The sequence below is a fragment of the Pygoscelis adeliae genome, unplaced genomic scaffold (assembly GCF_000699105.1).
Source record: "Pygoscelis adeliae isolate BGI_AS28 unplaced genomic scaffold, ASM69910v1 Scaffold34, whole genome shotgun sequence".
Lineage (NCBI taxonomy): Eukaryota > Metazoa > Chordata > Aves > Sphenisciformes > Spheniscidae > Pygoscelis > Pygoscelis adeliae.
In genome coordinates this window covers 3,427,347-3,451,774 of record NW_008824658.1, presented here as the reverse complement: position 1 = coordinate 3,451,774, position 24,428 = coordinate 3,427,347, and the positions used below count along the sequence as shown (strand labels likewise).

General features: G+C 43.1%; 1 protein-coding gene across 1 annotated transcript in view; it reads right to left on the bottom strand.

Moving 5' to 3' along the window:
- Positions 1 to 18,457: 18,457 nt before the first annotated feature.
- NME5 (NME/NM23 family member 5) overlaps positions 18,458 to 24,428 on the bottom strand; it is a 7,157-nt gene continuing 1,186 nt past the window's right edge. The window contains exons 2-5 of the mRNA XM_009322764.1: positions 23,254 to 23,459; positions 22,781 to 22,881; positions 21,630 to 21,748; positions 18,458 to 18,544 (exon numbers count right to left, since the gene is read on the bottom strand). Of these exons, the coding sequence (XP_009321039.1) occupies positions 18,458 to 18,544; positions 21,630 to 21,748; positions 22,781 to 22,881; positions 23,254 to 23,459 (513 nt within the window). The remainder of the gene's footprint in view (positions 18,545 to 21,629; positions 21,749 to 22,780; positions 22,882 to 23,253; positions 23,460 to 24,428) is intronic.

Genomic DNA, 24,428 nt, shown 5'->3' with positions numbered 1-24,428 from the left:
ACCAGGATAACTCCCAAGCACACATAAAAACCATCTTGCTGTATGCCAATAGCAGGGTTAGTAAACTGCACAGGTAAATCCCTGGAGATGAGGACTCCCCGTGAGCAGGCGTGTTCAGGACATGTTACCTATCTTATGCATCTCTCTGCAGCAGCTTTTCAAACAAATGTGACTGCAGAAAATAAGAAGTGACAGGTTTGCAGGTGCCCGTAGCATCAGACCAGATATCTGTCCCATGCAGGCCCTGTCCCAGGGGAAGGGGCTGCAGAGAGGAGCAGAGATGCTGCAGCAGAGACTGATCCTTCTCCCGCCGAACCCTCCCATTCCCCCCCACCCGCAGCTAGGGGCTTGCCGAGCCAGCACTCGTACCCACTGCGTTGCTTTTAAATGCTGGAGATGAACTGTTCTTCCTTGAATTTGCCTAATTGCTTTTTTTAATCCATTTACATTGCTGGCACTCAGACAGTCTAAGGCAACAAGCGTATCCTACGCAAAAGCCAGAGACCAAATGCAAATTGAAGCGAACTCAAGAGAAAGTTACGTACCATCCCATGATACAAATTTCCATTCTCTTTTTATAGCTTGTGGAGATAATACCGAGTCTGAACAAATACAAAAGACAACTCTATAGCTTGGAGCTGCACCTTGCCAGAGATGTTACGGTCCTGGAGAAGCCGAAGCTCTCTCATCCTCCCCCTTGTTGCTTGGATACAACAGTCATCAATTCTCACTACATTCACTACAAAACAATAGAAATTCAGGATCATCTTAATCCATCACAGCACTGTCAGGGAGCCACTACACCCCTGCCCACTGGTACTCACTTTCAGTGACAACACACACACAAAAATGCCATGTGCACAGGGTGGCACAGGATAATAAACCCCAAGGCTGCCTGCAGGACACGATCCATCAGGCTGATTTTGTCATTTCAGTGGTGATTTTACCTGGGCAGCAAACTCCTACGCGGCAGTTTTCAAAATAAATAACAACACACAGCAGAGCAAAGTCCTGTCAGCTGCCAGTTTGCAAAGACTCATTCTCTAACCACAACCAAAGAGCATTTGAAGGGAGTGATGATGTCTTCAAACCTGAATGTATTTACTCATGATTACCCAAAATCAGCTCCAATTTGGGACACTGATCCCAACCACCTGTAACTCACTGCATGCTTGGAGGAAGGGATGGACTGGCCCTATAAACCCTTGAGGAGGAACCTGACTGCCGTCCCGCAGTGACAGTAATGATCCCAATTACAATGAAAAAGTAAAAATCTTAACTGGGGCCAGGTGCTGCAGATGCTGCATGAACTCAAACCAAAATCCTGCTGCCTGCTCCCCAAGAGTTGTTGGCACTGCTTCTCCCCTTCGGGGCCGAAGGCTCCTCGCAGTGCTTGGGGTGCAGGAAGGGGTGCTAGGGATGCAGAGGACCCGTGCCGGGGATGCCCTGGAGCAGGCACACCCCACCGAGCCCCCTGAGGTGGGGCTTTGGGCAGGGTTGTGGAGCTGCTTGGACGGTCCTGGAGCAGCACCTTCATGCTCGAACAGGCTTTGCCAGAGCTGCTGCTCACGGGGCACAGCCATTGCCATGGAAGAGTAAGCTGTGCAGTAAGAAACCTGCGGGACAGCAGTTGGATTGGCCCGAAATCATCTTGGCTTTGTGGAGGTTTACCACCACCTTCCCAGCAGCGTATTTGTGCCTTCATTTTCAGAAAGGACTGGTTTATATTCCATTTTTAATGAGAATGGGAAACATTTTGTAGATGAAGAAATAATACAGTCCAGCTATAGCGTTACCACAGACCGGGGCAGGTTTATGTCAGAGCTGCCTGCTCAGCTGTTGATAGGGTTTCAGAAAATCAGCATGGGGATATTTGTACCAGGATAACGGCCCAGGCTAAGCCTGCAAGCTTTCCCGGACCTTCCCATCTAACCTGGGATCATCACTGTCCCCATTGCACCTGTTGCCTCTTGGCCGTGCCATGCTGCCATCCAGGCGCCCATCCCGGCACCCTCACCGGGAGCCGTGGCAAGTGCTCAACAGCAGCCGCCAGCTCACCGGCTTTTCTTCTTGTTCCTTCTTCCCAGTAGGTGGAAATGCCCCCACAGCCTAACTCCCCTTCAGGCAGGGAAACAGGCATGACTTCACGGGCGGTGTTGGGTAGGGTCGCCTCCTTCACTGCGTGGAGGGAAGGTGAAGCCCAGGTGCACACCATGCCAGCGTGCTATTGATAGGGAGGGATTGCACATCCTTGGGGTGTGCAGCTCACACAGGGGCAGACGGGTATTCACGTTTGTCTGGGCAGCGCAGACCTCAGCCGCTGGTACGGGCTGAGGATGTCAGAAATTGTCAGTGCAGAAATTGGATCCATGCTGTTGCGTTTGCTCCCAGAGCAGAGTGCAGGGACGGCTCTGACAGAGAACTCGCATTGTCATCGCTGGCCGTGTGCCTCGTCAGCCTCTCCCCGCAGGCTGGCATGGCAGGGAGGTTTGTGCTCGGAGGTTGATGTACCGTGGTGAGCAATACCTGCCCCAGCCCCCCTCCCCTCGGCAGGTCACGTTGCTGTACAGTGACTGTCAGTAAGCTGAGAATCGAGTTTGTTTAATTGACAAAGTGCTTTGCTGTTGACTACAGAGGAGCAGGACAGTGTCTGCTTGATATAGTGACAAGTCCAAGAGGGAAACGGAGCCAGGAAGGCTACCCACCGACGAGCCACATGCATAGATGGTCTTTGCAGAGAGGTTTGGAGAGGGACGGATTTTGGCCCAGCGCTGCTCCTTCCCACCCCAGCTGGGGGCTGCGCTCTCCCCCAACGCCCTGCAGCAGCCCTCCTTTACCCCAGCCTGCTTCACTTCAGCTGTTAAACTCCTTGCCCGGTGGATTACCTTTAATTTATGCCACCAGTGCCCTTTCATGGATTATAATTCTGTATGAGATGTTTGTGCTGTATCCTCCCCCCGTATTAAAGTGTCAGGAGTATATCCCCAGGCCATCCATCTTCAGCACTTCCGCATGGGCTTGGCAATTCTCTGACATGAATATTATGGCTCTCAATGCAGAGTCTCCATCACTCAAGCTGACAAGTGTTAGAATCTCCTCTCTTGAACAGGGTAAGTGACCTTTTCATATGCAGCGTAGATTCCCGGTCACGCTGCATCTGGTGCAGTGAAACCAGTGAGCGCCAGCAATTCCCTAAAGTCTTAAAAAACAAGTCAGAGGTCCTTTTCGACTTGCAAAACCAACCCTTAGCATGACAAAGTTAAAGGGCCTTAATCAGCCCCTGGTTAGCCCCTGCTAGTGCCAGTCCCATAGAGGAGGATGAAAAAGCATCTGTGCGATGCCTTCTGCAGGATTTATTGACAGGGATTTTCAGGGAAAGATGGGGAATTTGGGTGTCTGGCTTGCTGGAATGTATAGGAAAGATTTTTGTGACCAGTTAGTGACTTTGAAACCTCAACTCTAATCTTAAGCAACATTTTTTTTAAGTGAGATGGTTAAAGTTAGATGCCTAAACCCTGCCAGCCTGATTTTCAAAGCTGCTAAGCACCTGGGCTTCCCACAGTGCATGCAGGAGCTTCCCACTACCTGTGTCTTGAGAGAAGCAGAGGGAGACAACAACCCTTAAAAGCCCTTCCAGCTCAGACTTTCACAGCTGTACTGCCATGGGGACACTCCAGACCACGTTGCTCGAAAGAAGGGGAACCCTCTGGGACTGGACTGCGTGGTGATTCAAGTTAAATCCCTCCTACAAAATTCCCATGTTACCCCAAGTCTTTGGCTAACCCGGTGGCTAATATTTTTCCTTCTTTAGTAAGCAAAGGTACTTTCATAGCAACTTTGCCACCTTCCCCCTGTGCAGCTGCCGGTGGTGGCTCATCGCCAGCACAGCCCAACAGAAACTTGTTAACACCTTTTCAGCTCCATCTTATTAAAGCCAAGGCAATTAACGGCTTCACTATTTACAAAACAAATCCTCTTTGTAACACCTGAGAAAAAGAGTTACAAGTGTTTCCCAAACATTTCTCAGCTGGGGAGGACACCTACAATAACTGTCTACAGGGAGTTGTTGCGTCTGCTCTCCCTGGCTGGAGAGGACAAGCCCGTATTGACCGTGAGCTCATGCTGTGCTTCCATCCAGGAGGCCTGATCAGCAAGCACAGGTCTACTGGGAAAGTTTCTTATCCAAGGGCTACTCCAAGGGGAAAGAGGTGTATGGGGAACCAGGGTGTGAATTAATTGCCCACTCACTGGTCCTTACTCACTTCTGACTGGCCGCATGTGCTGGTGTAGAAGAGCCACTTGTGGGTAAGGTAGGTTGTTCCCCTCCAAAGATGTCCTCATGGGTGGCTGGGGGGGAGTGGGTAACGTACAGCAGCTGTACAACTCTGCGGAGGGATTCACAAGCTTCCCCCCCCTTTTTCTGGTTCCCCGCTCTCTCCTAGGATACACCCCATACCCCCCACTTTGCAAATCACTGCCCTGGCTTACAGTGCAGTAAATTCCCCCTTTTCAAACAAGCCCCAAGGAGATGAGCAATATAGCAGAAGACTGATGGATTAGAGAGAATCAAATAAACATAACTTGCAATGTACTTTCAAAATTAATTCCTTCCTCCTCTATTCCTCTCCCGTCCCACTCTCCCTTCCTCCGAACACACACAGTGGCCCACAATTTATGAACAAGAAAGGTGATGTGTTCCCTAACTAAAATATTATTTGGGCGCAGAGGTGACTGCTGGGACAACTTCGCACGAGAGCACTCCCAGCCAAAGTGGATTCAGTCCAAACACTTCTGGGGTTTAGAAAAGATCCTGTCTAAAGCCAATACCACGTCTCAGACCCGAAGCTATCCCTTCCAGAAGGTCTGAAATGCAGAGAGGAAAGGAGAGGGAGTTGGTGGTAACTCCATGTGCAGTAAGGAGCAGAGACTGATGACCACAGCTGAGAAATGGTCACCAAATGCAGTTAGGAGGCAAAGAGTAGCAATCATGTGGGACAGAGTGGGACAGGGCCAGAAAATGAAACAGAATGAGTCTAAATCTCTGTAGAAGGGGAAGGTAGAGATTTACAAGGAGAAGGACATGATGGGAAATAGAGAGGGAGATCTCGAGTAGCATTTCTTTCTTTCTTTCTTTCTCTCGTCTTTCTTCAGCGTCCTATGCAACGCTGATCGAAGCCACTTGTGGGCACATCCAGGAGAGAATAGCTCGTCAGGGGACATACGACCACAGAAGCCTGGACAGTATACGGCCCTTAATTTCCTCCTCTGATGCTTTTAGTAGCTCATGGGATGCCATAAAAGATGATAATGACGAGGTCAGCGGAAAGACTGTAAAACAGTGGGGAGAGGCACAAGCATTACCTCACTTGGGCTCAAACCCGGGCCGTTCACAGACCGAGTTTGCTGCTTGCAAGCTCTTCTGCTTGGGACAGCAGCTGCACTCCACGTCCCACCATACAGCCTGGCTGGCAGTGCTCAAAACTGCGCTGCGACAAATTACGTGGTCTGAAATGCTGGGTTGTGAAGTCAGTGGGACTCTTGTCATTGATTTAGATCAAGCCTGACAGTTTGGTCAGACACGGACAAGGATGAGGACAACGGTTCTCATGTTTCTCCCCAATTCCACAGACTTTTCTAACTCACACCACTATAGCTCCTGGTCTGACTGTTCTAGGGGATCATCCATCAAGAATATAGCTGACAGCTTTAAACACAGTAATTTCTATTTCTCTCCCTTTCGCCCAGTGCCTTGAAGCTAAACCTACCCTGGCCCAGATCTCCATCCCCACACTCCTGCCAGGCAGAGAATTCTGCTGGCCAGCTGCCATCAACTGTGATAGGGACAAGGCACCTCCTCCCTATCACTAAGTGGATTTCGAAGGCAATAAGCAAGAGAATAATTAAATTAACTCAGTCCCAAATACCTCCCGAGGTGCCGAGCATTCCCGACATTGCAGCAGCACCGCAGGTGTCTGGAGAGCAGGTAATACCGGTCCGTGGCAGGCTGCGAAGGTGGCTCCGGGGGACATCTCTGCTGGCGCGGGAGCACGGGCGGCAGCCGATCCTGGACAGGAGCGCCGGGAAGAGACTCTCAGGATGGCTTTGCTCGAGCCACCTCCTCGAGTCCAGGGTCGAGGAGTAAAACAGCTACATTTATACTTTGACATGCTTAAGTTAATAAGCCTTATCCCAGGGCAAACACAGTTGTACTTCCCAGCTTGGACTACTTTCCCCTCTGTTTCTTGTCTCATGGGCTTTCCCCCTGCGGGGTGCCTGGGCTATCATCTCAGGTAGCAGTCCCAGCTTCTGTTTTACCAAACAGCCTGCTGTTTAAATTCCCTGTGAAACATCTATATGCTTTTGACAGCAGCACATTCATTTTTTTCCCCATTTACTACAGGCTGCAAGACTTGAATCTGGATTTGAGACAGCCCACGGATTTGGGAGGGATCAGGTCACAGCCTTCGCTCAGCTCCAGCTCCAAGGTATGCACGGAGAGCCTGGGCCGGCTCTGGCCAGGATTAGTGGCAGGGCAGAGGACATCCCCACTGCAGTTTTTTATCTCACCGATCGCCAGAGAGGTCACAAATCACCGTCCAGCCCCTTTCAAGCGGTTGGGAGCACTAAATTGTACCTCTTGTATCCAGACACCACCCAATCTCCCAGAGCCAGGTACATTGATAAGGAGATAGTGTAAATGGTCAAACAGGATGGAGCCCAAAATTCACAGTTTCCTGTGCTTTAACCTAGCAAGTGCCGTATCGGTGGGGGAGTCTTATTTAGATCATTTCAGATTATGTCCCTTTCCGAAGCGGGCTGTTGTGGCCAAGGATTTGCCACCATTCTGCTTCAGTGAAGAGGATCTCAGATTTCACATGAAACTAAGTAGAGGGTGTTTTGTATGTTTTCAGCAGTTTAGTTACAACTATGATCAAATAAATATTTGGGAAGAGTAACAAATACTGCTATGAAGAGAGCTGAGAGTGGCAATCAGATCCTTCCAACTCCTTTGAGTTTTAAACCTCAGATTGTCTTTGGGGCACTTCTGCTCTCTCTGTTCTGTGAAGAAGACGTAATTAATTTCCACATCACCATGATTTGTTCAGTATTGCATTAACCACCCTGCCTCGTAACCAAGCTAACCACTCTTCAACTCATTCCCTTGAAATTCGGCTGTAAGTGGACGCTGACCTCACCCCAGGGAACTATTTTCCTGGAGACTTTTTCTAGCACTAAAAACGCAGTTACATCGTGGTAGGCTATTGAATCCACATGTGAAAATAAACTCATCTGTCATCCCGTGCATGCAGTTTAGCTTCCTTTTAAGGAGACATAAATGCATTAGAGCATCCCATTAAGGTAATTTACATGTCTTGCTTTATTTTCCCAGACAGGCCATTTCTTCCTTGGAGATTACCAGCTTTTGGGAAAACGTATCAACTAAGGAGTCACGGAATAACAGACTTGTCCTTCAGGTGCTGCTCCCTGGCCAGCCTGGCCTGTGTTTTGAACGATAGGCAGCTTTTCACACAGCCCTCTTCACCCCCGAGACACTTCTTTTTCACAGCCACGTGGCGATGGGGGGAAAAAAAAAATTAAGGCCCAAAGGCTGGAAAAATGAAAACAGAAAGCAGCGAAGCACTGCTGAGATAAGCAGATCGGTGCTCACAGGGTACAAGGAGACTTGCTGGAGAGACGTGCCCCGCAGGATCTACATTTGGCAGCAGTTTGTCACTAGGGTCGCAGATGCCTGGGAAGCGAAGGGGGAAGAGCCACGATGGCAGGACGGCTCCCCGGGTTTAGCTCAGCATTGTCCTCTGCTCTGTCAAGTGAAGGTCCATCAATCATCGTTCAGCGGTTATCTAATGATCAAGGGGCTTCTCCACAAGCACTCGGCTGCTAGAGACAGGCAGCGAGCAAGGGGACATGAAATCTCCAGCTCGCCCATCTCACCAGTGTGTGGTGGACTAAAGCCATACCCTTATTTTGCGAGATACCAGGGAAGACACACACACTCGTCCGCTTGCCGAAAGACACGGATTCTGAAGACAGCTAAATAAAACAAACTAGAAAAAGACTAATGGTAAAAAATGACAAAAAATCCTTAAAAAAAAGGTTTGGATGTGCCAGTCTTCCTTCTTATTCCAACCGTGTCCCTAACGCCATGGACTCAGAGGCTTTCAGCCTGTTCCTCAGAGGTCTGACTGCTAATTCACCCACCAGTCCTTGAGGAAGAAATGCGCCGGAGATTTCATCTGGGTTAGAAATAGTCCTCACTTCCTAATGACAGCCCAGCTGATAAGACAGCACTTTACGGTCCCGACTGCTGCTGCTATGGCGTGTTTTGTCACACTGTGACAAATTACGAAGTGTTCTTTCACTGAAATGCCTTCAGTAGTATTTATATTTAAGAAAAACTCCAGGTTGCACAGATAAGGTAGCTGATGAAACGCAGTTTCTACATCTCAAGTTTTTTAATGTATTTTTTTCTAAATATCCAGCATTTCTGAACATACTTTAATTTTTTTTTTTTTTTTTTTTTTTTTGCAAAAGAAGTAACTGTTTCCAGCAGAAAGCAATTTCTGACTAACTTCACGACAGGCCTGCAGTGCATGACATGCAAATGATACCACTGCAAATATGCAAACAGCCGGGGAAAAAGGTGAGTAATGCGGTCACTTGGCAAAGAATCACAGCAGCCTGTATTCTCACTTAGAAATTTTAGAATGCACTTGCTGTGATGCAAGAAGAGACCACAGCGGGCCAAAGGCCTGGAGTCACCCAACATTAGTTTCTTGCTCCTCTACCCCACCAGCAACAAGGCTTTGGGAACACTGAGAGGTCACTTGGAAACACCTCCGGGCTGGAGATTAGTTGGACAGCCTCCTCAACTATAATTTTGTCCTTTTTAGGATGTCAGAAGACTCTGACATCCTCAGATCTGGTCTCAATCTCCTATTACCTCAAAACATCCCAAGCAACGTGTTTGACTCCCTGGCTGATGGTCTGGAGGACCAGACAATCTGCTTCCCAGGCTCCGTCGCAAGGGATGATGGAGAAAAACAGATGTAATCCATTTTGGCAGTGGTATACGTTTTCATATTACTTTGCTGCTATGTTTATTTCCACTGATTTTTTTTTTTTCAAGAACTTGTTCAGGATCCTACACATACCCAGTATACTTAAAAACATTCCTTCCACATTAATCATGTAAGAGGAACAACATATTTTGTGCCAACATACTGACACTTGCCCTGGAGAGCCTTTTTTTCCTAGGGAGTAGCGCACTCCATGACACAGGACGCCTGGACCAAGCCCGTTGGTGTGCCAGAGCAAGATAATCAAAGCAAGATCGTTACCTCAGGATTGGACATCTCAGGGAAGGATGTACAAGAGAAGGTTGTAAGAAAGGGAGCAAATTTATGCTTCCTGCAATGGCAAAGACGAATGTATTGACTGGGCCTGAAGGGATGTAAGAAAAAAAAAGACTTCTTTTCTGCTGGATAAACCATTAGAAATAAGAGGCCTAAGCCAGAAGCAGAGCCTATGGGTAAGTGATGGCTCAATTTAATTCATAAACCAAGTTTAACTACTTTAGCAGAACCCCCCCCCCGCAACAACAACAAAAATACCCAACCCAGGCTTGGAATCAGTTTTTCAAGTGTTTCAGCCAAGGAAAAACGCCCTATCCACTGCAGTGGGCAGCCAAGAAAACTTACAGCAAGTCAGATAGCTGGTACAGAAGTCAGGAAAAGCGAAGCCTAGAATAAAACATGCCGTCAGCTGTTCACGCGGGCACAGCCCCATTTATGTGAGGGGCACGTGTCCTCCAAAGTGAGGGTCTAGATACCTTCTCAGGACACTGTCCCTGTACTTTCAGTCATTCGAGAAAGCAATAGGTCTCTGAAACGAGAGAGTGATGCCAGAAAATCTTGATTTCCACAAAGCAAAGTCAGGGATAACAGCACCGATGGCAAGGACAGGACCGCCCAGCCTATGTGGAGACTTAGACTACCCCAAGGCTGCCTCTCTCCACTGCAACATCGCTTAAAAGACTCCCCATCTCTTCTCTCATCTCCAAGAGCCTTACTACTTTAGCTGAATGGGTTAATAGTGACTCATCTTATTATTTCTTCCAAAGAAAAGATCCAGAAAGTTACGGCATTCCCCTTAGGTGTCTGCACCCCCTGCTGTGGCCTGAACTTAAGACACCAGAGGAGCTGCAATATTAGCTGCACTGGAATGTTTTGGTTTTCCCTTGCAAAACAGGCCCATCTCTCCAAGTGTGACTGTGCTTCAGTTACCAAAATATACTTGAGAGGGGGGAGAAAAGGAAATTTCCATTTTTTGTATTTAACTAAAGAATTCCCATTTTTGTTGAAAGCAAACAGAAAAGGGCATGCCTCAACATGTTCCCCTTGCACTATATATAAAGGTACGAAGAAACTTTTAGAAGAAAATTTTTTCCTCTAAAGATTAAACAAATTCCCACCAGCAATCTGTCACCTCTGGTCCAGTGTGCAAATCCTACAACCTCCGCAAGCACAAACAATTTAGTGTTACACATATGTGCACATAAAAGACACATTATATTTCTGGAAAACCCACCTGGCACCAGGTACTGCTATTTCACATGCACAGGTGGGTTGGCACATACGAACGGTGACTTCTGAAAAATTCTTCTGTGTCTAAACTTTCTCAACCATAAGGAAGAAAACCTGTAGCAGAACTGCAAATTAATACTAGGTGACAATGAAACAATTGATTTTCATTGGAACTGGATAGATAAATAAAGATCCAATTTCTTGTCAGTACAAGGGAGTGAAAATCAAAAGCTGCCAGTTTATACTGTCAGGACGTTATGCTCTCAGGTCATACACAAATGGACAAAATAGCATTCTCCTCAGTAGAATTACACCAGATTATAGTACCTAAGGATGTGGCCCAACATCATCTTCTGCAGTAAAGTTATAAAAGCACACATGAAACTGTTAATTTCATTTTTAAAATATACTTTATCTTACACCTTTTCCCTCACGTCAGCTGATGAAGGTCACATTAACTGCTTGTACCCGGAAAAAAAGCAGCTAGAAGGGAAAAAAAATTGCTAGAAAATTTAATTGTCCATCAGTCTTTGCTCTCTCTGTCCCGGTCAGTGTTGCTGACACACGCCTGTGATCGTTACTGAGTTGAGCAGAGTTCAGTAAGAATATTTGCAAGTTGGAGGCATAGGGAAACATTTTATTTCAGTGTTGTAGGAACAGAGGAAGACACAGGCAGCTGAAGCTGAGCTTGCAGAGGAGAACACCACACCTGTCCTCATCTGGCCTTTTCTCTACCTGTTGTCTTTGTTTCGCAGCTCCAGATGATGGTGTAAGTGAACACGGCGTGGTTTCCTCTTGGATCGTTGCCTTTAGTGGCTGTAGACAGCAATACAGAACAGAAAACAAAACGGTCGGAGATGCTGCTAGAGCAGAGAAACACGGATCCTCCTGGTCACAGACTCATCTGCATGGCTGGAGCTGAGTTACTCCAGCCTCGGAGCTGTGCTCCAAACCTGCTAGTTCAATACAGACAGACACAACATCAGAACTGTGCCGGCTCCGCTCATTCTCACTTCCACAAATGAAGCATGACTTCTCGCTCTCCGTTACAGCTCCCCAGCCCCCCTCTCCCACAGCTGTGTTATGTAAAAGTTTTCTTATGACTATTTTCAGTTGAAATGTTGTTTTGGCTTCAATTTATTCCCACTAAACTGAATTTACATGTAATTATTACTGCAATGCCTTAGCAAGAGACATGCTAAAATACCATCTTTTCCTTTACTGTAAGACATTCTTATAAGATGTTAGACCAACTGATTCTTTAAGGTTATTCTGCAATACATGTTATTTTTAAAAATAAGCCTTGGCCGGACTGAAAGAAAACTGGCCACTAATTTTTGATTGCTGATTTAGGAAGTCCAGAAGTCATTAACAGACTTGTAACAGGCATTACTACAGTGATAGCAGCTTTCTCCATTAAAACATCGTATCACACAGAGACATTCTCTACACGTGTTCAGGTAACAGTCACCATCTCCAAAGAAACATTTCAAAACATGATATGCCAAATGATCCAAGCACCAAACGACTGGCAAACCTTGAGAACACAGGTGTTAAACTCCCCATTCCTACGTACAAGTAGGTACTTAAACGTTCAGATCCCAGCGGTGCATATGCAATAACCATCTGCTTGTGCAATTACCCGTATTTCCACTCCAAAGTCTAGTGCAGGCAATAGGTGCGTGAGCGCTAACGCTGTAAGAAATGGACAGTTCAACCTAGCAGTCCATGAGGTATTGGATGATCATGTGAATATTTACCCATGTTCAGACGGGAAAATTGAGATGAGACACACGGAAGACTGGTGGACAAGCCTGAACTCAGAGTTTGGTAGCCTTGACTTGTATTCTGTTCCAAAAAAGACAGTGAAGAGACTTCCTCCACATTAACTCAGAGGGCATTAGACTGGGCTACAGATCTAGTACATGGTGCCAAATCTCCTTAACTACAAGCAGACATTTTTTATTGAAGAGATATACTGATATACTGCTCAGCTGATATGATACAAAGCTGGAACTAAAGAGAGATGGGTTTTATTCTTGATCCTGCTGCTGCTCCAAAGGATGACCTGAGTCATTTCACTTCTCTGTCCCTGACCTTCACACTTGTACCATTTGTGTACCGCTAGTTCCTTTGTACAGCATTGCCTCGTCTGCTGAGGAGAGATGTTGTAAAGAAACCAGGTATCATTATTAAAACTATGTTTACAGATTACTTAAAACTGTTCATTCCAGGAATCCCATGTAGTCTTAGAAAGGAACATTTTGCAGAGAGAATGAGCAACTGGTAAAGATACATCATGGCTGCTTTGTAGTGTGGTGACATTCTTTGCCATATGTAACGATGAATCAATAGCAATTACAACACTAAGTTTGGGGAATGCCTCGAGTCTGAGTCAGCGCTCAGGTGAGGCAATGTTTTATTGCAGTTCATCAAAAAAAAAAGCAATAAAAGGCTTAAGAACCATCACAGATCCTAACTACATGAAGCTAATAATCAGTATGATAAACTATCATTTACATCAATAGGAAATTGAACGGACATTTCATTTCCTACACCTTTTGTTGCTCCCATTCAATTGCACTGAGGGTGCTATTCAGGGAAGCCAGCATGGTGCCTGTTTACAAGAGAACTTTGCAAAACAAAGACAGTCACGGTCAAAACTTCGCTGGTCAATTCAGTATATTTACATGGAAGACCTCTGAAGGAAAAAAAAAAAAAGTATTCTGAAATAGTCTCATGGGATCATTTAGTTGGAAGTGGTAAGTAGCAGGGAATGATCTCACGGCTGTCTAGATGTGTGGTGGCCACAGAGAAGAGCCTCTGGTTTTCAAACAGAGGCTTGATCAAACTTTCCTCGTCCAGGCAAAAATACCATTGCACAACTCCCTTAGCAAAATAGCAAATGACAAAGTGTTCTGCATGCAGACAACAGTATTGTCCAGATCTGGCTCCAGAGAAATCTGGCACAAACTCTTAGCTTTCAACAGGAGCAGAGAATGTGCCATGCCAACATCTGACAATACATTTCAGGCATATGTACAACGTACCAGCTGAGCAGCTCCCAGAAATGATCCGATTTTCCGTCTTTCTTTTAACTAAGAGAATGGAATTGCTCTGGATTTACAATGAAGCAAACTGAAAGCACAGTTGGAACCACTGTTTTTAAGACGACCTTGCTATGCCATAACTTTTCACGGTTCAGTTGCTAAATTACACATTATAAAAATAAGTAAGTGCAATTGAGAGACTGTGTTAATCTCAGAAGTTTAAACATCACCCCGTAATGACTGCTTTATATTGGCCCATAGTAAAGTACTTTATGGGGCATGCAGGAGATTTATCCGCACGCGTACGTTAAATACTCCTGGGAATTTTCTCACATAGAGAGACGAGGCCTGACACAAAACTAAAAACGCACAAAACATTGCCGTCATTCACCCCAGTAAGAAAAAACTTTACAACACCTAAATGAGATAAGAACCGATAGCCAGCATAGCAATAAGATGTTGCTTTTGGAAGTGCAGAATTTCCTACCCTGACAATCAGTGCAGATTCTGGAAACATAACAAAAAAACAACTGTCCCCTTGCAAGGAAATGAGAGCTTAGGCGTTGACTATAAATAGATGATAAAGAAGCATGGGTGGTTTGCAGAGTAGTTTACTAAAGGCAAGAGTATTTAGAGCCAAATTAGGTTCTTGCACATAAAAATTCCCTGGAATTTAGGGTGAGTTCATATGCGATTGCTCACCCAGGCAGTCTGGGGCTGACAGACTGCACCCAACTGCCTTTCGCAATTCTCTCTAGTAATACAGAAGATCTAACCAGGCTGACTCAGAGATCCCAGGTAAGACGACTTTTAAATAAAGTAAATATGATGGTAGAAGAGTTGCATATACGGTACCAGTGTCTTTTTTTTTTTTTAAATAATCATGCTTCAGAATAGTACCACAGCTGAACAAGAGTGGATCAGTCAGGTGTTCTCAGGGGACAAAATATGATGCCGTACGAGACAGATGTAAGCACACCCAGCACGCCACTACATGAAGTACTTTGTATGAAAGTATCACCTCCCTCAGCTGTAAAACACAAGTGGTAAACCGAAGAGAATTCTTAATCCTTTAGTGTTATCATTATTACTGTATCAGTCACCCACTTGTCTGCAAGCTGCCTTCTTCTCCCACCAACTGCTTAGTCTTACAACAATGCCTCATTTCTGGCTCAGAAGACCAACAATAGGCTCTCCCCTGAGCTGATGGCAGCATCTCCATGATCACTTGGCAGGAGGCAGCATAACAATAATTTGACAGGCATCCTCCCAAGGAGGCTCAACACATCAGTCATGCTGCTGACACACTCCGCACCCAGAGGAGCTCATCCAGACTACGGAAGATTTCTAGGTATGGACAGCTGCTCCTGATGGAGCATAGGTGGTTTTTCTCTTTCACCAACAGCAGAAAAAGAAAGTGCCTATTTCCTGTGATGGTCCTCGCAACATTGCCATGCTGGTTTGAGCTAAGTCTGTGTGAGTAAAGCAAAGCAGCAGGTAACCAGTAGAGAGGACTGAAGTCCTATTTCTAGTCCAAGAACAAATCTACTGACTGACATCTAAAAGGAAATAGCACTGCAAAAACAATTGTAAGTTACCTTTTTATGATGTGCAAAGAGTCTCTCTTTCCAATAAAATAAAAATAATTACTCTTCAATTTTTTTTAAAAAGGAAATTGAAAAACCACAGTATTCTCACCACAGTATTTTCAGAAGATGCACTGGTGTTGGGTAGTGCCAAAAACGACCGTCATTCGCTGTCCAGAATAACACGAATTATCTTGATCTCACTGCTCCGACGTAATGAATTAAAATTAACTAAGATCCTTGTGTCTTTAAATAAAAACTGTCATCGCTCCTTCCCTTCATACAGTGCCATGAGACAAACATCCATCAGTTTATCATCAATGTACCAATTTTGCTTAGACCACCGTTGTTTAAAGGACGGTCAAGATTAATAACTTGAACGAAGGAAGGAAGACAAATCCTCTCTTCTTTTCCTACATGAGAAAGACGAGGGTTTGCAAATCTCCATGTAACACTTTTTTTTGCTTAAAGTTACTGAATGCGAGTCCTAAGCTCTGAACAGTGACTCACTTCTGAAGCTCGGCATGCCAGAATGCTCTGACTTACGTAGGCAATGAGGAACTAGCGTTGATTGAGGTTTCTGCCATCTTTAAAGTATGTTCAAGGTTCCTGGCAGTTTAACTGCTCTTAAAGATAATAAATCCCTTATGAGACAAGGAAGGCTGAGCAATCATATACTTCAGACTAGCTCAATCTGTATAGTTCCAAGAATAACTTCCAGTGCAGGTGATAGCAAGCATATGATAACCAAAGTTCCAGGAAAAAGTCTGTTGAAAAAACAGAATTATGGGAAACAGACTGAACTGCTGGTTTTATGGACATAGCTCTATTCCAGCACTCAGGCAGTAAAACTAAAATGAACTCCCCCAAAGTTAAAAATACCCAATAAAACTCAACAGGCAAGGTAATTATTTTGACTCGATAGAGGGAGAAGACAGGTCACTCGTTCCCACAGAGAGTAGCTTACCTTGCTGACACCATCATCTGTTTTTTCCAAAGCTATGTTTTCTGTGATATGGATTTATAACACTGGCCAAGCCTATAGCGCTCTGGGCCAAATAAAAACCTAAAGACTAAAAGAAATGTAAGCAGCTCGTTCTCCAACACCCTCTCCGGTGGTGTCACAGCTCCCCCAGGGGACCAGGCTGGTTGTCCATTTTACGTTCCCGGGACTGACATTCTGCCCACATCCTACTTATTAATGCAGGTTCCTCAAGATCTCAGCTGTGAGATTTGCTGCATCAATACTTGCCCTAGGTGTACAGATACAGTGAGTCAGGATGGCGCCCAAGGGATGAAGGTATCTTCTCTCTACCTTTCCCTTAGATAAATGGAAGTGAACACCAGTCAGCAATTGAAGGTGTTAGCTCTAGTATTAGAGAATAAATCCGCGATAGAAATACACTTGAATGACCAAAGCTTTATAGCACAGGTTATAAAGGTAACATTTGCAACATCAGCTGCTTTTGCCCTTTCTCCTAGTAAGGACCCACACACTCTCTATGGAAGTTATGATCTTCTCTAGGTACAATATAACACAGGTCTGCCACAAAAGCAAAACTGAAAACTCCAGCAGTAACATAAAGGAGATATTTATTGTCAAGCAGCATCACATCAAAATAAGTAAGCAAAATAGTAACTAACAAAATTAGGAGAGTGTCTTGTGAATTCACCGGGTTTTAGTTTCCAGCATCTTCAAAAAAGAAATTTTTTGGTTTGGCTGACAGGAAACCACAAAGCACAACTGTCCTGTAATTGGAGCAATCAGACACATATGGGGACAATAATTATAGGCAAAACAAATTAGTTGTAAACAGATCTGTTTACTGTATTTCTAACCACCTCATATTTTTTTCCTTCATATTTGAGGGTTTGGGCTTGCTTTTTTTTTTCCTTCTCCTACAAGTCCCAAGATTTTTAGGTCTCAGTACTGTAGGGACCAGTTTTCTACATGTTTATTCTCTGGGCTGGCAACAGTGGTTTATTCCACTGAGAAGATAAACAATTGGCTTAAACAAAGCTTAATGTTACAGACAAAAGACTTATGTTTCTGGTAATTACTCAAGTTGGGGGAGCAAGTTTTTTCATGAAACAAGTTATGAAATTGCTTGTTTGTTTAGTATTAGTCAAGCATACGAATATTTCAGAGTTGTGAAAATGACATTGTATTCTCCATCCTAGCCAGAGAAACCGTAAGATACAAAGCTTGAAGTTAACAGTGCAAGTACAGCTCTTTGAAGAATATTAAAAAGCCCCACGCGCCCCAAAAAAACAGTCCAGTTACTTTAGAAAAGGTAATAGTACGGGATTAACCTATTGCCTGTTGAATAGCATGGCCCCTAACCCATTCTCTTGAAACTCTCAAATAGAACACATTCAAGTTCAAGGGTAAACAACGCTACAGGGAAAGCAACAGAAATCAGCATACCTTTTAAGAGCAGTAGAACACAGAAAACACCCTTAAGGTGAGCTGTTCCAATTAAGCACCTTTCTTTCAAACAAATGCTGGAAGACAGCATTAGTCCTTGACTAAAACACACTTTCTTGTAACTTCTAATGAAAATCAAAGACTGATTTATAATCACTGCGCCTTTCGCCACTGAGATGGGAAAGGGACATTCAATGTACCTTCAAATAAGTCCTTCAAATTCCATTCTGACAAAATATGTCAGGCTCAAGTGAATCATCTTCAAGAGTGACCTTAGCTCGGTGACGTAATCAGCAATTAAAATTCTAAAGTTGCTAACATGCCTGCAGTAATTGTTTTCTAAGTTACATCCAAGCACCTCCCTTCATAATGGAATTTGCATCTGCTAAAAAAATGCTGAAATGCAACTCTCAGTTTCACAAAGCGCGGGCCAGCTGTATGTCATTTGGGAATCTGTACTGGTGTAAATAATGTTGTTCTCCCCAGACAGCCAAACCAAGATAAATAGGGAAAATAGCAGTTAAGTCACACCTGATGGGAATTTTGACTTTTTCTAATCACCTGACACCATAAATTTATCACATAATTCTACATTCACTTTGTCAACAGAAAAGCTACTAGAACTATTAAATCCTGGTTAAGTGTAATGTTATTTATCCCATGAAGATGCAGGTAGTTGTGACAATAACATTTACTTCAGATAATATTGATTACATAGCCAAGGGGTACACTGAAAATTATAATATATATCTGTAACTTGGAATGCTTGAGATGATTTCCACTGAGCTCTCACCCCTGATGCTCTTCCTCAGTGATCTGATGTTGTAGCCTGGGTTTATTGGGATTGTGTTCAATCAACCAGTCAGCAAGCCAAGTCTGTGGAACAAAAAACCCAAACATTTTCAGTTTTCTGTTGTCTTCTATTAGGTGTATGGGAGAATATTAAAAGCATTACTTGAAACCTCCGATACAGACACTCTCCTACCGTGCTGCAAAATGAAGACCTTCCAGAAAAAATGTATATATGAATAACCTGTTTTTTTCAAAGTGTTCTTTTAAATCTTCACAGCTTACATTGATTCTGAACAATTCACACTGACTTTAGAAGACAACTTTTCCTGGTAATGTCTATTTTTGTGTCTGTATAAGAACATTTGAGCCATACTTCAAATAATCTGATCAACTCTGTTTTGGAATGAGGCTGTACAATATGCATGAAACTGCTTAATGAAATATTACTCCTGACAACACTTACTAGATAAAGTATCTGTAATCATTCATTGAAAGTGCCAGTCTTCTGCACTGAAATCACCTTATAGTACCTAAAACTTAAAGCCAAAACATGGTTACTTTCTGAAATTCATCTTGTTAAGTTTTCTAGCACATTGTACTTAAATAAGAATGTGGGAGGTAGGAATGCCATGAGTCCTAACCTCATCTGCCAATGTCTCCGCCTGGCCTTAGGCAAATTAACCCTTTGCCTCGATTTCTCCACTTGTAAAGAGAAGTTTTTAACACATCCTTATTTACTTCACAAGGCTGTTGACTATCAGTTTCTGGAATGCTAAGTACAACAAACTTCATACCATACTGTGAAGTGAAAGAAATGATAGAATAGTAGACCAGTAAGGTAAGCAACACTCTCCTTTTATTACCTGGTACAAAAAGATTGGTTTGCAAAGAAAGAGACAACAAGCAGAGCACTATGACAGTCCTCACAGGTTAGTCAGCAATAGCAGAACAGTAAGAACTCAAGACAGAAATGGAAAACAAACAAACAAAAACCCAAAAAAACCAAAACCACAAAAGCCCAAAAGCCCTTAGAAAGACTACTTGGGAAAACGAGAAATTTTTAAGTCATTTGAGCCTGATTAAACTTATCCTGTGTTACTTAGGGAATTGGCTGAGACAACTTCTGTGCTGCTAGCAAGTATTTCTGAGTGGACAGATAGTTTCTGATGCCATCTTCAGAAAGGAAAAAAAGAAAAAAAAAAAAAGAGCCAAATCACCCCAACTTCAGTTTTTCAGTTCCTGGAAGGAATGTTTGTTTCTTTTTTCTAGTATCCATCAATCTCCCTGTAAGTCACCTAGCAGATAACAAACTGAAAAGCAATAGCCAACATATATTTCTGAAAAAAAGTTGTATCAAATCAACGTTATTTTTCTTCTGTTGCAAGGTCACAGGCATTATGGACAGGGAAGAAGGAGCAAATATCATGTTTTCATTTTAGTAAAGCTATTGACACTGCTTCATATAGCTTTATAGCTTTCCTACAAGCAAGGAAGGAAAGCATGGTCTCAATGAAGTTACTATTAGTTACCGCGTAACTGGCTAGAAAATTGTGCTCAGAATACAGAGATTAATTGGAAGCAAAACCAAAAAATTAGTTAGAGAAACATGACTTATAAGTTAAGAGGAAAAAAAATCAGTTTGTAATATAGTGAAGAGATGACTGAAGGGAAAAAAAGATGGTAATGCACCTCAAATATGCAATAGGTTGCTGAAAAAAAAGGGAGTTATTACATTGTCTCCAATGTCCTATGGGGATAGTAAAAGAAAAAAAAAAGTAATGGGCTAAAAATTGGAGCACAGGAGATTTAGGCTAACTTTTAGTGAAAGCTTTTCAACTAAGTATAATTAAGCACTGAAACAGATTGCCTAGGGAGATTGTAGATTCTCCATCATTTGGAGTGCTAAAGAACAGGCCAGACAAACATTTGTTAGGAATGGTTAGATACAATTGGCCTGGCCTTTGGGCAAAGGGATGGATGAAAAGACCTCTTCATCTTTGTTTTCTAGATTTCTATGGTAACAGTGCCAGACATACAGATAAAGTGAACAGGTTATAAAGCTGGAACAATCACAGTACATTTAATCTGACCCCATGTATACCACATAGTTCATAGAAACACCCCTGAATTATTTTTCAAGCTTTTTTTTCTGAAATGTATCTTTTAGAAAAATGCAATGTTGATTAAAAACCTGATAATGATGTAGAATCCACCACAACCACCAGTAAGTTGTCACACTGATTAATTATCTGCATTCTTAAAGAAGTACTAGCATGAACGAATTGAACTTTAAGAATACAAAAAACATTTACCATATTTTTCCAGACAAAAGAAAGCTAATTTTGTTTAGGGATTGGGGAAAAAAAAAAAAACACCACCAACAAAAAACCCCAGGAAATTAACTCTAGTCTTTTCACTAAGAACTGTAATTTGAATGACATCCGTGGTTAAAAGGAATAATATGTGAGAGGAGGGCAAGATGTATCAACCTGATAACTAAAAAGGGGTCACAAGAAGACAGAAGAATTTTCTGTAGGTCAGTTTGACTATTCAGGATAGGTTTCACACAAAAGACTCATAATTCATTTTCCTGGTGAACTGTGGAACAACCCAAGTAAATGCTAATCAATGCTGTATAGTCAAAATAATAGCTTATCCTAAAGAAGGATTGATAATGCTAATTTAAATAAATATAACAATAACAAAATATAAACAGCCTTGCTAAGAACTCTACAGTATTTTACTCAACTGTGTAACTACCAGTGTGATTAGCATCTAATCTCACTTAGTATCTATTGTATGAGAGCTATTTCATCTCAAACTCACCTCAGAAACAGTAAATAAAGTACAAACTTATACTTGACATCATATGATGTCATATAAATGTCATCATTTACCTTTCCAGGCATCTGTAGCAACTATGTGTTAGAAAGTTTTACAGAAGTCATTTCATCAAGGCTGATGTCATTTAGTCCTGGCCCTCAGTTCACCTGTTAACAAACCAATCAACTTCTTGAAAGGCAAATGTTACTTGATTAGCTCATTAGCAGGTAGCTAAAACAGCACTGCTCTTTAAGAAAAGAGCAGCTTTCCTATACACAGGGACTTCACTAGTACGAAGTAAATGTTTCACAAAGCATACAACACAATACTGATACACTGTACATACCATTGGATCTGCTGGCTTCTCTTTACACAGCGCAGTGAGCCCAGCTAGTAAGGTAGGCTTCACACAAAGGTTCAGGTAATCCCTAGCTCTTTGTCCAGCCGGAATTGGCTCCAAGATCACTGTAAAGAGTAACCACAGGTGTTGGAAAGCAGCTTGTAGAGTGATTAAAAGGCATTCTTTCAAAGGTTGTTTATACATGAGCTGCTGTTTTCCTTAGTAAGTTAATAATACATAACGGGTTTTATAGCTTCTCCCACAATAAACTGCAAAGAAACTACCTAAACCCCTTTACAGTGTCCCTGAGGTAACCTTACTAATTATAGCCAACTATGAAAGGGGAGGAAATCGGATCATCTGGGGAAAACCTGTACCCTTGAAGATGCATTGGGGGCAGGAGAGAAACAATATATCCCACGTTTAGTACTTCCTGCAGCGTGAAGTGGGTTTCTGAAGACCCTAAAAATCTCACCTTAAGTCCTGCTTTGTCATTAGGGTGAGGAGAAGAGACATGGTTTACAATGGGTAAGGTTTGTAGGGAAGTGCAACATCTTTTATTACACTAACTGATACAGTTGACAAAATCAGACAAGTTTTTCTAGCAGTTTCTCTTGTATCTTTCTGTCGAAGAGCAAAGCCATCTTTCAACTGTTACATTACAAACAAGAGATCCTCTCCCAGCTTTTCCAGATTCTATGGCCCATTTCTCCAGCACTTAACTTCGGAATTGCACTATCATGTGAGCATCCAGCTGCTGTTGAACAGGAATTACTCAACCTGAGCCCAAGAAGAGAGTCAGTCTTCTCAAGCCGACAGGAGTCCCCGCGGCTGACAGTGCCCGAAAGATATGCTGGGGTGTAATAGCTTCCCATTTCCTCTCATTTACCAGCTTTGTCTGCTCCAATTCCCAGACCACCGAGTTTGAAAAGCAGAAGCAACCCCTGTAACTATAATGGCTCTTCAGATACATTTTGGAATGCCTTTCATAGCAGAAAGTTTCAGCTTACACATAAAGGGGCTCGCATTCTCATAAGGCAAACAAACCCAACCTCTTCTAAATCCAATTGTATCTAGAGTCTGGACAGAGACAAGTAATAACAGGGAAGGATGCTATCCTCCCAAAGACTAGCAATGTATTATTTGCACCATTTTACCTTCTGGAAACATGAATCGAATTTCTCTTTCTGCTGAGGAAATGCTGAGACTGCCGTGAAGTGCATTCCTCAGACCATCAGTCCCGTAGATTGCTCTCAAGCTAAAAACAAGAGAAAACACTGCTTGGTAGGCAACTGCAAATCCCTTCCAAGTCTCTACAGTCTGAGACCATATAAAAGCAATATTTATGGACCAATTTACAAGGCACTGGCTTGATTTTGTTTTTTAAAAAAATACGTAGCTACCTAAAATTTACGTTCATGCACTCAGCATTTTCCATAAAATGGGTGAACTTTACATACTAAAAAAACAAAGGTGAGAAGCTATGTTACACAAAATTGAAGAAATAACAGGCCTCTCCAAATCTGTATCTCCATTGTAAAAGAAAAAAAAAAAAAGGAAAGAAATTCTGGTCTCAATTAAAAGAAAGACAAAACCCTACTGACTTCACGAAGGCCAGCCAGTGCATTACCTGTAAGGGTGAGTTCTCCTAGCCCTTATGCTGTTTGATGGTCCAAGCAATTCCTTCCAGTATGAGACTGCACAATGTCTGGCAAGCACCATAGCAACTAAAGGTCCAGAACTCATATAGGCTGTTAAATTAGGAAAAAACACTTTTCCGTATTGGTCTGCATAAAAGTTGCTACATTGCTCTGGGCTTAACTGGAGCTTCCGTTTCTGTAAAGTGTAAAAGAAAAAAAGAATGAAAAAAAACTTGCCAAATTAAGATAGCTTGCTACCTCAGGTAGGATACAGTCCTCTGGTGCAGACATATCTTCAAGTGCAGGAGAACAGACACAGAGGAACGTCCCAGCCTAATCTGATTCTCCCAGATCTGATCCTCTTTGAGATACAGAGTAACAAAGAGCAAGAGTTTTCCAAGTTAATTAAGCAGACAAACAGGCCATTTGAGTAAGATGTGATTTTAGCCTATGCAAACTACAGCATTTTAAAACTTCTGGATGACTTAGAGTACAGTCAGGGCACAGTAAAGAAAAAGTGAAGAGCATTACAAGGGCAGGATTTAATTACTTAGCTGCTCCAGCATAATGTTCTACTTTTAAACAATTTTCTCTTCAGCCCACACCGTTAATTATGCAATTGTTCTATTTTTCATTCAGTACTCATGCTTTATGATTCGCACAATAGCTGCCAAGCCTGCAGGTGCCCAGGATTAGGACGAGTTTGGGAGGTTATCAGAAGGCATAAGGCACTCACAAAAAGAGAAGTAAGGAAATTTTTTTTTAAAGTGCATTCTTTGAGCCTGACCTTATGCAACACAAGAGTACCGTAAATTCAGATTCCTAACAACTTTGGTGTCAAAAGTCACTGGAGACATCAGAAGACGCTATAAACATCTTGTCATTAAAAAAAAAAATAAAAAAGATCTAATTTCTCTCATCTTCTGATACATTTTGTATAAATAAAACCACCAGAAAGGGCAGAAATTAAAAAATAACAAATGTGACAAAGGGACATTTACAAGAATGAGAAAAAATATCACATTTCCAGGAAGAAGAAAAAAAAAAAATCTTAAAATTCTATCTAGAAGCACAGTCGCCGCTCACTCAGTGCCACAGAGCACGCTACCACGGCCAAGGGCGCTGCCGCGGGGCCGGGAGGGGGATGAGCATGAGGGGGATGGGG